The sequence below is a fragment of the Microcebus murinus genome, chromosome 20, assembly GCF_040939455.1.
Source record: "Microcebus murinus isolate Inina chromosome 20, M.murinus_Inina_mat1.0, whole genome shotgun sequence".
NCBI classification, from domain to species: Eukaryota; Metazoa; Chordata; class Mammalia; order Primates; family Cheirogaleidae; genus Microcebus; species Microcebus murinus.
Window position 1 is genome coordinate 2836693 of NC_134123.1, and position 17178 is coordinate 2853870.

The 17178-nt window shown below is 38.7% G+C and overlaps 1 protein-coding gene across 6 annotated transcripts in view; it reads left to right on the plus strand.

Annotated features, from left to right (window-relative positions):
- PHKB (phosphorylase kinase regulatory subunit beta) overlaps positions 1 to 17178 on the plus strand; it is a 211332-nt gene that overhangs the window by 159212 nt on the left and 34942 nt on the right. For all 6 annotated transcript variants that reach the window (XM_075995604.1, XM_075995605.1, XM_012773843.2 and 3 more), the window contains 2 exons: positions 961 to 1043; positions 1713 to 1803. In XM_075995604.1, the coding sequence (XP_075851719.1) occupies positions 961 to 1043; positions 1713 to 1803 (174 nt within the window). The remainder of the gene's footprint in view (positions 1 to 960; positions 1044 to 1712; positions 1804 to 17178) is intronic.

Sequence of the window (17178 nt, forward strand, 5' to 3'; positions counted from 1 at the left end):
AACTATTTTGAGAACTATGTTCATATGGCTGCAATAGTTCATCTCTTTCTGAACAATAATTGAGTTAGCAAAGTAATTTTATTTATGAAGAATGTCCAGTAAAACCTCGAATAACTCGTAACCCTGTGACTTAAATCTCCTCTACTCCCTTTTCCACTTGTAGAGTAGAGAAGCTAGAATCATGGTTCAGAGCATCCAAGAGCCATATTACATTTGTTAAAATCTTGGCACTGCCACTTACCAGCTGTGAGTTCTTGGGCAAGTTACTTAACTCCTTTAAGCCTCTGTTTTTTCATCTGTAAAACTCAACAATAATAGGGCTGTTTTGAGGATTAAATGAGTTAATATATGTAACTCTCTTAGAATAGCGCCTGGCACATGGTAAAAAATGGCCTTTGATATGACGATGATAATGATATGTCTTTGAGATGATGATGATGAGGAAGATAGATAGATAGATAGATAGATAGATAGATAGATAGATAGATAGATAGTTAGTTAGTTTAGTCAAATAAAGAACTTCCTCCACGTTGCCTATAGTCTGTATAGATTCAGTCAAATCCCTTCTACCTACTGTAATATAAATCCACAGCAATATGGAGTGAGCATTAGTGCTCTGGATGATAACCTGGGATGACTTTTCCCCCAAGACCATTCTTGAACTGTATTTTTTAGGCCAAGAAAGAGAGAGCAAGTGAGAGAGAAGCCTTAAAACATGTGATATAACAATTATTTTTAAGAACAAAGTTTGAATTCAAAATGATTTTCAGCTTAACTTGTATGTAACCATATAATGTATTAGAACACTCTACCCCTAAGTAGTCTCAATTATCCAGAGTGTGATTGTGAACTGTCCTGATATATACGAATTTTGTTGGCTCTTTACTACTCATGGGTAAGCATCCTGGTCATCTCAAATACTGTGCCATTACATCCTACCTCATTCCTATGTTTCTATAGAATGCGCTTCAGTTCATTAAGCAATATTGGAAAATGCACGGACGTCCACTTTTCCTTGTTCTCATCCGGGAAGACAATATAAGGTAGGTTGATAAAAGAAGTAAAGTGCATGTATCTCACTGCCATTACTATCGTGAACCCTTTAGACCAGTGGCCCCCAACCTCTGGGGCCATAGACTGGTGCTGGTCCATGACTAGTTAGAAACAGGAGGTGAGTAGCAGGCAAGTGAGTGAAGCTTCCTCTGTACTTACTGCTGCTCCCCATTGCTTGCATTGCTGCATAAGCTCCACCTCCTGTCTGATCAGCAGAGCACTAGATTCTCACAGGAGCACGGACACTACTGTCAAGTGCACGTGCGAGGATCTAGGTTGCACACTTCTCATGAGAGTTTACTGCCTGACGATCTAAGGTGGAGCTGAGGCGGTGATGCTAGCACTGGGGAGGGCTGCAAATACAGACTGTCATTAGCAGAGTGGACTGACTGCACAATAAATGTAATGTGCTTGAATTATCCTGAAACCATCCCCCCTTCCCAGTCTGTGGAAAAATTGTCTTTCACAAAATTGGTCCCTGGTGCCAAAAAGGTTGGGGGCCGCTGCTTTAGAAGCAGGGCCTCCTTGGATTTTTTGTATCTCTCTTAGCATGTGACAGAGTGCTTTGCATATATAAAGGACACTTAGAATTAAATTATTAATTTCTCCTCATTCTGTTGTTAATATGCACATTTTGTTTATCTGTTTATTTTTTTCAGAGGTAGCCGGTTCAATCCCATATTAGATATGCTGGCAGCCTTTAAAAAAGGAATAATTGGAGGAGTCAAAGTTCATGTTGATCGTCTACAGGTAGTTGAATTTCACTGTATTTCTGTTTTTAGGACAATTAATCTCTACTGCAGCTATGTTTTTTAATATTTTTTAATATTAATACATATTTAATATATATTTTAATATTTTTTAATATTTATGTTCTATTTAAGGTTTTTTTTTTTTTTTTTTTTTTGAGACAGAGTCTCACTTTGTTGTCCAGGCTAGAGTGAGTGCCGTGGCATCAGCCTAGCTCACAGCAACCTCAATCTCCTGGCTCAAGCGATCCTCCTGCCTCAGCCTCCCGAGTAGCTGGGACTACAGGCATGCACCACCATGCCCGGCTACTTTTTTATATATATATCAGTTGGCCAATTAATTTCTTTCTATTTATAGTAGAGACGGGGTCTCGCTCTTGCTCAGGCTGGTTTTGAACTGCTGACCTTGAGCAATCCGCCCGCCTCGGCCTCCCAAGAGCTAGGATTACAGGCGTGAGCCACAGCGCCCGGCCTATTTAAGGTTTTTGTTGTAAGGTTTTATTCTTTACCTATCTTTGAATTCCTGTTGTCACCATTCCAGTTTACCTGATCCCACAAGTCAGATGTTTAAACAGTTGTAGCAGTTTCCTAAGCAGAATTTTAGACTTCAGTAGCTCATCTCTAACCCCATTTTTGCATGTGAGAAAGCTGGGTCCATAGTAGTGAAGTGGCCTGCTGTGTGTCTTGGGATTTGAGGGGCTGACTATTGGTTCAGTACTCTTTTCCCTACTCTACAGTAACATCCAACCTGGACATAATCCTTGTTCTATTCAGAATTTCACAGCATTATTCTCACTGCTCCTACATTACAGAAACCTTCTTTGGTTCCCTGTTAAGTCATAACAGCCTCTCTGTCCACAATTATTTCCTAATAAACACTCTTTATGCTTAAGCCAATACAAATTAATTGCTGTGTCCTGAACTTTGTTGGATTCTGTCTATCCGCTCACACCATTTTCTCTGCCTGGAGTATTCTTCTTTCTTTCAAGGTCACTGGGCTTTGAAGTCCTACCACACTTTAAAGGCAGCTCTGTAAGATTACCCAGACCAGAAAAGACACTTCTCTTCTTTACACACCTTTATGCCATTTGGCTTACCTACTCAGATTGTAGTCCATCATGGGCTTACATGTCTTATTTAGTATAAAATAATTTTGATTGTCTCATAGGGTCTTATACATGGTAGGTGCTCAATATTGAGTAAGAAAGAGGAAAGATTATAAAGAAGGACCTATGTATGTAGTTTTATAAATGGCAAATTTATATACCCATTCATTAGTGGTTGTATTTTTCATATTTGATTGATTTTTACCTAAATTTTAATCTCTTCTGCCTTGTTTCCTGTTTCTTTCTCTTTTCACAATGCTTCCTGGGGCAATTTCTTTGATGTTTATCCTACAACTCTTGCATATTAGCTATCATGTTTTAATTTTTCCTTTATCATAGTATCATGTCCTTGTTTTATGGATGTAATGTTTTGTCTTATTTTTCTGAGGATATTAACTAAAGGTTTTTAAATATTTTCCTCTGGCATTATATCTTTCAGGTTTTTTTTATCTTAGTCTTTCATGTTGGAGGCATTTGTCAGATGTCTGGTGCCCTTTAACTATTCATTCATTTTTAAGAGAGAAGGAGTAAAAAGTTTAGGGGAAGCTGTGTGTTTGGGGACAAAGCTTCTGGATGAATTCACTTATAAGGTGTTGTTGTAGCAAAGGCCCTTTTTGTTATTATACACCTCACAATATAGTGTCTGGAGGTCTTTTCTCTAGGGTTCTTCCTTTTTCCCAGAAAATAAACATCTTCTCATGCCTAAAGGACATATATTTTGTTCCATGTCCTGAGAGGGGAGCCAGGGGTCCTGCTGTAAAGTATACAGTCTTTCACTTAATCTGTTGTTTAATCCTTTTATCTCCTGCTCTGTGCTGTGCCTTATACTCTCCAATACAGAGTCTTTAACCAGAGAAAAGGCCTCTTGTCTCTCAAAAATTATGGAGATGGAAGCAGATAGTAACTTCCTAGCTATTTAGGAAAGGGGGAGGAACTTTTGGATCCATTCTCTTTATATAGAGAGTGTAGTAAATCTACTGCTTTTAGCTCCCTTTTCCCTACTCTGAGCAGCATCTGGGCCTCAGGTTTCTAAGGCTCCTTGCTGTTCTCTTTCTCCTAATGGATTTATGCCTTACTGGGTTTATACCGTAAATGTTTTTTTCTACTACCAGTTTAGTGGGATTTTAGGAAAAATAGGAGTTAAAGATATACAATGGTTATGTTAACCAGAAACCCACTCTTTTATACTTAAGTGTTCCTCCATTCCAAGATCTCCCTAAACATTTTTCTAATCCTTATAAGACATATTTGGAACCTACATGAAAAAAAAATAGATAATTTTGATGAGAAATATAAGATTTTAATAAATGGTAGGCTGTATCATATTCTTGGATAGAAAGACTATTATAAAAATGTGAGTATCTCCTAAATTAATATATTGGTTTTTTACAATCATGACTATTTCAATGGGAATCAATAAGAGTTTTTGGAAGTCTCATATGGCTAAAGGGACAAAAATTAGAGTTGAAGGCCCACCAAGGAGGAGAGATTTTGATAAATACCACAGATGTTCAGATGACTCTCTTGAAAAGCTATACTTTATGAGTAATAGGGAATCAGAAGAGTGCAGTCCTCACAAAGAGTGGGAAATAATATCATCCAGAACCTCAAAATATTTCTACAATGATACATGTCTGGCTTGCATTCAGAAATTACCAGGCATACTAGCAGACTAGATTAAACAACAGATAACCAAGAGGAAACACAGACAATAGCTATAGACCTACATTTGGTTCCGATATTGGAGCTATCAGACTTAGGATTTAAAATAACTATGATCAATATGTTTAAAAAATTAGATAACAAGTTTGAAAATTTTATTGAAGACTTTGAAAGTATAAAAAAATCAAATAAAAATTCTAAGTAAAAAATTCAATCAGAGAAAGAGCTCTCTAGCAATGGAAACCAACCAAAATCAGAACACTGTGATAACAGATAAAGAATTAAAAATTCTTTAATAAAAAATTAAAATTATAAGTAAGTTCAACAAAATACAAGACAACATACAAAACCAACACAAAGAATCCACGAAAAATTCAGAAAATAAATGAAAAATTCACTAAAGAAATCTAATTATTTTAAAAAATCACCTAGAAATCCTGGAAATGAAAAATTCATTCAAGGAAATACAACCACAGTGGAACGTCTTAAGAATAGACTAGACCAGGCAGAAGATAGAATCTTCAGAACTTGAAGACAGCACCTTTGAATTAAACAAGTCTGTCAAAGATAAGAGAGAAATAAGAGGAAGGAACAAAACCTAAAAGAAATATAGGATTATGTAAAGAGGCCAAGCATAAGAATTATAGGCATCCTTGAGAGTGAAAAATAAAACATACCAGGGTTAGAAAACCTATCTGAGGGAATAATTGAGGAAAACTTCTCTGGTCTTGTTAGAAATTTAGATATCCAGGTACAAAAAGCTCAACAAACACCTGGGTGACACATCACAAAGAGGCAGTCACCACAACACATAGTCAGCAGGTGAGCTAAATTCCACACAAAGGAGGAATTTCTATGAGCCCTAAGGTGAAAACATCAGGTAACTTACAAAGGAAAACCCATCAGGCTAACTGCAGATTTTCAATTGGGACCTTATAATCCAGAAGGAATTACAGCCTCATCTTCAGTCTTCTTAAACAGAATAATGGCCAGGCTAGAATTTTGTATTCTGTGAAACTGAGTTCCTTATATGAGGGAGAAATAAAGACTTTTTCAGACAAGCAAACACTGAGGGAATTTGTTAAGATCAGACCTGCCCTGCAGGAAGTACTCAGCATTATACATGAGTCAGCACAATAGAAAACCACTAATGTAAAATCACCTAAAAGCTGAAGTTCAGAGCCCATATAAAATAATGGCTCATGAGGTATAAAACAATCCAATAAAGTTCTACCCAACAGAAAAAAAGTCCCAGACCAGATGTTTTCACAGCCAGATTTTATCAGACCTACAAAGAAGAATTGGTACCCATAATGCAAACATTATTTCATAACATCAAGAAGGAAGGAATTCTTCCCCAACTCATTTTATAAAGCCAATTTCACCTTGATACCAAAGCCAGGAAAGAACACAACAAAGAAAGAAAACTGTAGATCAATATGCCTTATGAATATAGATGCAAAAATTCTCAATAAAATTCTAGCAAAGCAAATTCAGCAACACATCAAAAAAATAATCCACCAAGACAAAGTGGGCTTCCTCTCAGGTATGCAAGGGTGGTTCAACATACGTAATTCCATAAATGTGATTCACCATAAGCAAAGCAAAAACAAAGATCATATGATCATCTCAATAGATGCAGAGGAAGCATTTGACAAAATTCAGCACCCTTTTCTGATAAAAACTCTTAACAATGTAGATGTAGATGGAACATATCTCAAAATTATAAAAGCTATATACGACTAACCCACAGCCAACATCATACTGAATGGGGAAAAGTTGAAAGCATTCACACTTAGAACTAGAACAAGACAAAGACAGCCACTGTCACCACTTCTATTCAGCATAGTGCTGGAATTTGTAGCCAGAGCAGTCAGGCAAGATAAAGAAATTAAGGGTATCCAAATGGGGAAAGAGAAGGTCAAACTGTCACTCTATGCTGATGATATGATCTTATATCTAGAAAACCCCAACAGTTCTGCCAAGAGACTCCTGGTATTGATAAATAAAGTCAACAAAGTCTCAGACTATATAATCAATGTACACAAATCAGTAGCATTCCTTATACCAACAACAGTCAAGCTGAGAATCAAATCAAAGACTCAATACCTTTCACAATAGCTACAAAGAAAATAAAATACCTAGGAATATATTTAACCGAAGAGGTGAAAGATCTCTACAAAGAGAATTGCAAATCACTGAGGAAGGAAATTGCAGATGATGTAAACAAATGGAAAAACATACCATGCTCATGGATCAGCAGAATAAACATTGTTAAAATGTCCCTACTGCCCAAAGTGATTTACAAATTGAATGCAAGCCATCAAGATACCAATGTCATTTTTTTGCAGATCTAGAAAAAATAAATCTGTGCTTCGTTTGAAACCAGAAAAGAGCCCAAATAACCAAAGTGATCTTAAGCAAAAGGACCATCACTTTACTTGACTTTAAGCTACACTAAAAGGCTATAGTAACCAAAACAGCATGGTTATGATGCAGAAATAGAGATATGGACCAACGGAACAGAACAGAAAACCCAGATATAAAACCATCCACATATTTCCGTCTGATCTTTGACAAAATAGACAGCAATATACCTGGGGAAAAGAATCCCTATTCAATAAATAGTGCTGGGAAAACTGGATAGCCACATGTAGAAAATTGAAACAGTATCCATATCTCTCACCACTCACAAAAATTAATTCAAGATGGATAACAGACTTAAACCTAAGACAATAAGAGTTCCAGAAGAAAATGTTGGAAAACCTCTTCTAGATAATGGCCTTGGCAAAGAATTTATGAAGAAGGTCATTAGAGCAACAACAAAAACAAATAAATGGACTTGATTAAATTACAAACCTTCTGCACAGCCAAGGAAACCATCAACAGAGCAAATCGACACCCACAGAATGAGAGAAAATGTTCACATGCTATACCTCTGATAAAGGGCTAATAAGCAGAATCTACAATGACTGCAAACAAATCAGCAAGAATAAAATCAAACAACCCCATTAAAAAGTGGGCAAAAGACATGAACAGAGGTTTTTCAAATGAAGATAAACTAATGACCAATAAATATATGAAAGAATGCCCTACCTTACTAATCATCAGAGAAATGCAAATCAAAACCATGTGAGATATCACCTAACCCGGTGAGAATGGCTTTTATCAAAAAGTCCCCAAACAATAGGTGCTAGCATGGATGCGGAAAGAAAGGAACACTTATACATTGTTGGGGACTGCAAACTAGTGCAGCATCTGTGGAAAATGTTGGGAAACTTAGCAAGATTCGTCAAAGAACTAAAAGTAGATCTACCATTTGATCCAGCAATATATATGGGCAAAAGTATCTCTATTTAATAAATAGTGCTGGGAATACTGGATAGGCACGTGTAGAAAATTGAAACAGTATCCATATCTCTCACCACTCACTAAAATTAATTTAAGGTGGTTAATAGACTTAAACCTAAAACCTGAAACCATAGGAGTTCTAGAAGAAAATGTCAGAAAAACTCTTCTAGATATTGGCTATATAATCAATGTACACAATGTACACTACTGGGAAAAATTTATTTTATCAAAAATACACTTGCATTCGAATGTTTATAGCAGCACAATTCACAATCACAAAGATGTTGAATCAACCCAAGTGCCCATCAATTCATGAGTTGATTAATAAAATGTGGCATATGTACACCATGGAGTAATACTCAGCAATAAAAAATGAATTGATACCTTTTGCAACAATGTGGATGGAAGTGGTGACCATCCTCCTAAGTGAAGTATCACAAGAATAGAAAAACAAACACCACATGTACTCACTATTAAATTGGAATTAACCAATCATCACTCATGTGCACAGATAGGAGTAAAACTTAACGGAAATTATGTAGGTGGGAGGGGCAAGGAAGGATGGGTGAAATCACACCTAATGAGTATAGTGTACAATATCTGGGTGAATGGCACACTTACAACTTTGACTTAAGCAGTACAAAAGCAATCCATGTAACCAAAACATTTGTACCCTGTAATATTCTGAAATATTAATTAAAATTACATTTAAAATTTTTCAATTATTGAAATTGAGAACTCAGTAAAACAGTGTGGTACTGATTTACTATAATGATGGCAGGGTGTAAGTAACTCAGAAAAAGACCCCACCATACATATAAGAACTTAAAATAATATGTAATCAAGGAAACTTCATGAACTCATTGTGATGTACATAGCATTTAAAAAAATACTTTGGGAAAAATTAATGAAGTTAGAGCATAACATACACCAAAGTATATTTCAGGTAGATTAGATGATTTAATATAAAAGCAAAGCCAGAGAAATTTTTGTTACAATTTTTAAAAGAAATTAAAATACATATAGGCTTTCATTTTTGGCAGATGATAAGCTATCAGTTTTAGCCTCTGATGTTGACAAATTCTTAGTTTTGTGCTGAATATAAGTTTAAAATAATTTTACTTTGAAGTTTAATATCCTGCCATGTTGTAGAGAATTTCCATTATACTTGAAGAGTCATGGACAAATTGTAAATACAACGCAGAAAGTGTTGACATTTTCTTTCAAGGCAGTAAATTGAAGATTGCTCCTTTTCTTTTGATTTTCTTTTAATGTCAAACACAGCATAGAGTTTTAAAGTTGGGAAGAGATCCTTTTTATCCTTCATTAACTGAAATTAGAACCTCTTCACCTATATATCCTTATACACAAAGTTCAAGTTGGTCAAGACCTTGAGATAGTTCATCTGATCCCCTCATTTTAAACAGCAAACTGGAGCCCTTTGTGGGGAAGTGACAGTCTGCTGCCCTAAGACTAGTTGTAGACAAGGGATAGAACTCAGGGCTTCACATTCCTTGTTTACTGCTTTTTATACTCAAGCACCCGGACTTCCAACACTGTCCTGTCAGCATCATAGTTTAATGTATACTTCACTACCCCTCTCATTCTTTCATTTCTAGTTGTGTTTCAGAGGTTAGAAGAGAGGTCAGTGGTTTTATTTGTCATGATCCAAAAAGGTTTACATTTGAAAAAAATGTAAATGGAAGTTTACCATTCATGTTTTTACTTTTTGCCTTCTCTCTTTTACTTAAAAATATTTTATCAAAAATATAAGTAAATAATTGTTCTATTCTAGGCTTATAATCAGCAATCATCCAAAATGTCAACAATATTTTAGAAGATCTTTGCCATCTTTTTAAAAATTGTGGTAAAATATACATGAAGTTTACCATCTTAACCATTTTAAGTGGTATTAAGTACCTTCACATTATTGTACAACCAGTCTCTAGAACTTTTCATCCTGCAAAACTCAAATTCTATACTCATAAACAACTTCTCATTTCCCCCACACTCCAGCCTTTATCTTCTCATTAATATAGTAAGTGAATCACTTGCTATAGTAATACTTCACTTACTATATTACTATAGTAATATAGTAATATATGCTCCTCTGAGATTTTATTTCAGGGCCTTTCAAATTTCCTTAGCCCCTAATCCACAACTTCTCTCACCACTGGGATTTCAGCCTGCCTTCCCAGCTTCATTACCCAATTTGTTTCCAACCATGCCTTCTACTCCCCAAGTATACTAGGTGCTTTCAAAATCTCTGAATATAATTGGGGTTCCCCCCCATGCTGTCACTTTAGAGTTGCCTTTTTCCTTTTTTCTACCTACATCATACTTTAATTTTACAACTTAGGTCAATGTCTCCCCTTTAGTGAAGCCTCCAGGACTGGAATTAATAATTTCTCCTTCAGTGTGCTTGTGTGGCATTTTGCTAGAACCTGTCCATGAACTCTTACTTACTTCATTTTACGTGCAGCTAGTTTCTCGTGCCTGCTTCTGTCTGTGAGTTTGCAAACGCCGTCAGGCCAAGCTTCACTGTCTCTGCATTCCCAAATACTCTGCTCACCACTGCTGTCTTTGGGAAACATTTAAATATTGGTTCATTGATTCAACAAATATTTATTGAGCTCCCACTCTAGGTACTAGGGATATAGTGGAAAATAAGGTATACAAGGTCTCTGACCACATGGGACTTGCTCTAGCGGGGGAGCCTGACGAAAAACAAAGCCAGGTGGGAGAGTGATGGGCAGGAATGCAGTCTTAGGTGGGGTGTTCAATCAGAAAGGACCTGGTGGGACATAACTGAGTGTCTCAGAGTAAAGATACCTTTTTCAATATATTGCATTTGACACATACATAGCTATATTAAGTTATTTGATTACCATCAGAACTAAGGTATTAATGCCTAATAAATTAATCATAAGTATATGTTTTATAAAATTAGTTTAGGAGCTTCTAAAGCAACTGAATTTTTTAACCAAAAGCTCTAGAGACAAGACTATTAATGGAATTTAGCATTTGCCTGTTAATTCAGAGTAAACATTTATTTTATGGTATGAATTAGAATATAAGGTTGAATAAGCTAATAAAAATGGAAATTATTGAACAAAAATTTTCTGTTTTCAGTATTAGCTATCAGCTTTAATAATTAATTTTTGACTCCTTCCTTTCTCTCATATCTGACATTACAATTTATTGTTAAATCCTGTTTTCTCTATCCTCAGATTATATCCATAATCTAACCACTTCACTTCACCTTTAGCACTAACATCATAATACAAGCTACTGTTATCTCTCATCTAGATGTTTGTGGTCATCTTTCAAATTCCTACTAGACATAGACAAGTAGCGTCTTCATATGCTGCCTGGTCATAGGCAGCTGTGTTATGTTATGTGTCCTCAGCCTCCAGTGACATCCTCTCTCATACAGAGTGAAAACCAAAGTTCTCAAATGGTCTGTAGGCTCTCCATGGTCTGGACCTGTATCTCTGACTTCCTCTCCTACCATCTCCTCTGTCTATTCTATTTCAACCACACTTTCCTCCTTGCTGCTTCTAAAAGATATAAGTGTGCTCCTGCCCTAGGATCTTTGCACTTGTTATTCCCTCAGCCATGTACTCTCTTCCCTCAGATACATATTGTTGACTACAGTACTTCCTTCAGTCTCAGATTACATGTTACCTTATTAGAGGAGTCTTTTCTGATCACCTATATAAAATGGCTGACCTGCCACCTCCTATTTCCCTGCCCTGGCACTCCCCATCCCCGACCTTTCTTTTTTCTATTTTATACTTCTCACCATCTGACATAATAAATACATACATCTATATGTTAATAACATATATAATAATATAATTTTATATATACATATATAGTCATGTACCACATGATAGCATTTTGGTCAGTGATGGACCATATATATAACATACTTTTACTGTACCTTTTCTGTGTTTAGATACACAAACACTTACACAAATGCTGTGCAGGTTTGTAGCCTAGGAGCAGTAGTCTATACCATATAGCCTAGGTGTGTAGTAGGCTATACCATCTAGGTTTGTGTAAGTATACTCTAGCATGCTTATACAACAACAAAATTGCCTAGCAATACATTTCTAAGAAGGTATCTCAGTTGTAAAGCAATGCATGACCATGTATGTATGTGTGTGTGTCTGTGTGTGTGTGTGTGTGTGTGTGTGTGTGGTTATGTGTGTTTATATATGTAATTTGTTTATTGTCTACTGCCTATATATACCTATAAGGTCAATTTCAAGATGGCAAGGATTTTTTTTTTTTTTAAACAACATCTATTTATTGTTGTGCAATTCTGCAAGTCAGGAGTCTGGGCATGCTTGATTGGCTCAGGTATCACGTTGGCTGTGCCGTGTAGTGTAACAATCGCAGGAGTAATAGCACATCATGTTAACAGGTTCCAGGGTTTAAGGAATGGAATCTTGAGGGGCCATTTTTAGAATTCTGCCTAGCACAGTCTGGCCCCCAAAGATTCATATCTCTCCCAATGTAAAAGTTCCCAAGGGTCACATCCTATTACAACATCAATTCAAAGTCTAAAATGTCATTGAAATCTCATTAGCTCAAAAGTCGAAAATTGTATCATGTAAATCAGATATAGATGAATCCCTGAGTGTGACCCATTAAGTAGCTCCTGGGCACAATTCCTCTCTATCTATGGACCTGTGGAATTAAAAAAGCAAGTTGTATGCTCCCGACACTCCCAGTATACAAGGTAGGATAGGCATAGGGTAACAGTTGTATTCTGGCTCAATGATGGGGAAAATGTTACCGGTTGAAAGCAAACCTTAAATCCAGTCCAGCAAACTCCATTAGGTTGCAAGGCCAGGGAGTAATCCTTCATGGCTCTTGAACCTGCACTCTGTGGTTTTGGACCCACCCTCTGAATCATGCTTTCTTTTTCATGAAAGAGAGCACATGTTGGCTGGGCCTGGTGGCTCACACCTGTAATCCTAGCCCTCTGGGAGGTGGAGGTGGCAGAATGGCTTGAGGTCAGGAGTTTGAGGCCAGGCTCAGCAACAATGAGACCCTGTCTCTACTAAAAATAGAAAGAAATTGGCTGGGAAACTAAAAATAGAAAAAAATGAGCCAGGTGTGGTGGCATGCACCTGTAGTTCCAGCTACCTGGGAGGCTGAGGCAAGAGGATCGCCTGAACCCAGGAGTTTGAGGTTGCCATGAGCTAGGCTGACACCATGACACTCTAGCCCAGGCAACAGAGTGAGACTCTCCCCCCCTCAAAAAAAAAAAAAAGAAAAGGAAAGGAAAGGAAATTTGGATACAGACGTGCACACAGGGAGAACACCATGTGACGATGAAGATCAGGGTGATGCTTATACAAGCCAAGGAACACCAAAGATTGCCAGCAAACCACCAGAAGGAAGCTAGGTGAGAAGCATGGAACAGATTCTTAGACTCCAAGAAGAACCAATCCTGCTGACTCCGTGATCTTGTATATGTAGCCCTTAGAACTGTGAGATGATACATTTTTGTTGTTTAAGCCCCCCAGTCTGTGATACTTGATTAGAGCAGTTTTAGGAAACTAATACGACCTTTAATCTCTTGTAACTAACATTTTGATCTTTCTGAGATTTCAGCAAAAGTCTATACAGTTCCACACTTGGACTTCTCTCTATGTCAGTTTGGACAGCCATTTCTGAATTTTAGCGTCTTTTGCAATGTGGTTACACTGAGAATGTCCCAAATTATCAAGTCCTGGTTACTTTTTAACAGTTCTTCCCTCAATTTATTCCTCTCCTCCTGCATTTTACTATAAGCAGCAAAAAGAAACCAGGCTTTGCCTAGAAAATCTCCTCAGCTAAATATCTAAGTTACCGCTTGTAAGTTCTGTTTTCCATAGAACTGCTAGACACAGTCCTGCTAAGCTTTCTGCCACTGCATAGCAAGAATCTTCTACCTGCCTCCGGCTTCCAATAACATGCTCCTCACTTCCTCCTGAGCTCTCACTGTCAATATCAAGTCAGGTTTTACTAATGCTCTGTTCATAGAGATCGAGGCTTTCTCTAAGGCAATTTAGGATTTCTATAAATTCTATAGAATTTACACTTTTCCTCACCTTTCTTCTGCCCAGCAGCATCAGAAGCGCCCATATTTCTACTGAAGATCTGTTCAAGGCAATCTAGGTTTTTTTCTATCAAAGCTCTTCAACATTCTTCTAGCCTCTACCCACTGCCCAATTCCAAAGCCATTCTGCCATCTTTAAGGTCTTTGTTATCACACCCCACGTCCAGGTAGCCACGTCTGTTTTAGTTTTCTACTGCTGCATATCACAAATGCAGTGGCTTTAAACGACAGGAGGCCTTCTGACTATCACATGTGCCTTCAGTTGGTGACTAAATGCCTGCAGCCTTTCATTAGCTCTCTCTAATGCATTAATGGTGCTCACCGAAATATTAATACTTCAGATTCTACCATCTTCGGAAGTAGTACTCCCTCCAACGTCTCAAAAGCTTGTGGTATTGCACCACCAGTAAGCACTAGTGGCAGTTTGAACAGCTGCATCACGTTAGCATGCTAGGGGACATCAGTTCCACCTACACTGCTGACGCGGCCTTATCGTCAGCTGGCCAGCGAGTGATCCAGGTCTAAAACCTCATTTAATTTTTTTAGACTTTTTTTGTTATTTTATTTTATTTTATTTTGAGACAGAGTCTCACTCTGTCGCTAAGTAGAATGTAGTGTCATCATAACTCACAGCAACCTCAAGCTCCTGGGCCCAAGGGATCCTCCTGCCTCAGCCTCCCCAGGTATCTGGGACTACAGGCGTGTGCCACTTCGGCTGGCTAATTTTTCTATTTTTTGTAGAGATGGGGTCTCGCTCTTGCTCTTGCTAACCTTAGTCTTGAACTCCTGAGCTCAAGCAATCCTCCCACCTCGGCCTCCCAGAGTGCTAGGATTACAGGCGTGAGCCACCACGCCCAGCCTAAAATCTCATTTTAGATTCAGCTTCCCTGAAGCACTGCTAGCGCCAGTTGTATTAGATCAGGCTTCCTAGGAACTGACTCCAGGACGACGGAGAACCAAAACTTCGGGACTGAAGGAAGTAGGATTGGACAAAGGTCACGTTGGGGACAGAGTTGAACTGTGATGCTGTCACGACAAAGGCCTCAGATGATGTCATGGGAGACCAAGGGAGGGTGCCTCTTCAAAATTGTTCCACTTCAGGCAACAGGTCTGGGGCTCTGTACCTCTTCATCAACTGGTCACTGGATGTGCGCTGCCCATGGCAGGGGAGGTGGCTGTCTTATTACCTCGGAGTTTCTGTTGCTCACGAATCTGAGTTTGGCTTAGCTGGGTGTCTGGCTCAGGGGCTGTCGTGAGGTTGTCAGCAGCTGCTGGCTCAGAATCCCCTCAAGACCCTGCTGTGGCTGGGGAGTATGCTTCCAATCTCGCTCTTGCGACTGTTGGCAGCCTCAGAAGATCCATCTCCAAGGCCACTCACGTGGCTGCTGGCCGGCTTGAGCTCCAAGGCACGTTCTCCATGGGCTGCCTAAGTATCCTCGTGACATGGCAGCTGGTGATTGGAGAGCAAGAGACGGAGAGTCTTGTAACACCGAGAATCTTTTTGTAACTTAACCTTGGAAGTGACATCACATCGCTTCTGCCACATTGTAGTTGGGAGGCAGCTATGCTCACTGCTATACCACCAACGCCGGCACAGCCATACTGTGTTCGTCGTTAACAGACGCAAGTCACTGAGTCCAGCCCAACTGTGGGGGCGGGGGAATGATTATGACACACAGGTGTGAATACCAGGAAGTGGAGAGCCCTGGGGACATCTTAGAGCTGACTGTCACAAATATTACCTGTGAAACACTGAGCTGAGCATCATACCTGCATTACTTTATTTAATCCTTACAATGACCCAGAGATAGTTGTTATTAACATCCCCCTTTGCAGATGGGGAAGCAGGCTTAAAGACGTTAAATTGTCTACTTGTAGCCATGCGAATTACTATGTAGAAAAGATTGGGGCCAGTTTGTTTGCAAACAAGCCAGTGTGTTTCTAACTCTTTTGCTACACTGTCTCCATCAGTAACATCTTGGGAAGGATGAAAGTTATTGCAGAATATTGAAGCTAAAAGGGTGCTACTATGCCTTAGGCTAGATGCAGGGACTGAGGGTAAGATGTACAGTCAGAAGGCTCTAAAACCAGGCACTTCCTAACCCAAAAGTTCAGGAATAAGGTTGGGAACATGGAAAGTAGGCCAGAAGATGCAGTGGAAAGGAATCCTGAAATGGTTGTGGTGTTGGCGCAACCTGCTGTGGACTCGTGGACACCTTCCTTCTTTTCTAGCTTACACTTGCTAAACAGGGATTCGAAACAGAGGTAGCAGGGACCTGGGCTCCTAAGCATGCATTTACTTGGTGGGTGAGCTGAGCTGGTGGGTCTGAGACGTCTTCACCATGTCTGGAGGCTTGGCAAGGACAGCTGGGCAATCTCTCTCCACGCGGCTGTCATCACTCAGTGGTCTAGCCTGAGCTTCTCTACTTGGCAGACGTGCTCCAAGAGAACAAAGGCAGAAGCTGCAAGGAATCTTGAGGCATAGGCTCCAGACCTTGCACATCATTTTTGCCACATTTTATTGGTTAAAGAAGTCACCAAGACCATTCTCCATTCTCCAGGGAGTGGAGAAAGACCACCGATGGCAAGGATTTTGTAATTTGTTCAGGCTATATCCTCAATACCTAGCATAGTACCTGGCAATATGGTAGGTGTTCAATAAATATTTATCTAACAAGTTATTTAACTAAGGGACAAGATGTATAGATGTGAGCCTACATGTTAGTAAATACCATTCAACAAACCTTGTGCTCAGTACTGCTCTCTGCCCAGACACAGGGTCTGCTTTCGGGGAGCTTACAGTCCAAGAGTGACCTGACTATAATTGAGCCAATAAAAACGTTTTGATCGAGTACGTGTTTGGCCATCCTCACTCAAACTCCCTGAGGAGTCTCTAGGATGATTGCTGTTAATGTGTCCATCCTGCCATCTCTAAAAGGGTATATGTTGATCTACTTTGTTTATGAGTTTCCACTAGTGGAAAAGGCAGCACTGCTCTGGGTGGTTAGCCAAGAGCAATGCTCGCTGTGTCCTGTTTCTTCACAATTAAAACAAACAATGATAAGGTAGAGAAAATAATTTATGTAAGACAGTCATAATTAAAGAATTGCCTTATTTTTTAAGTAATAATTTATGGCTC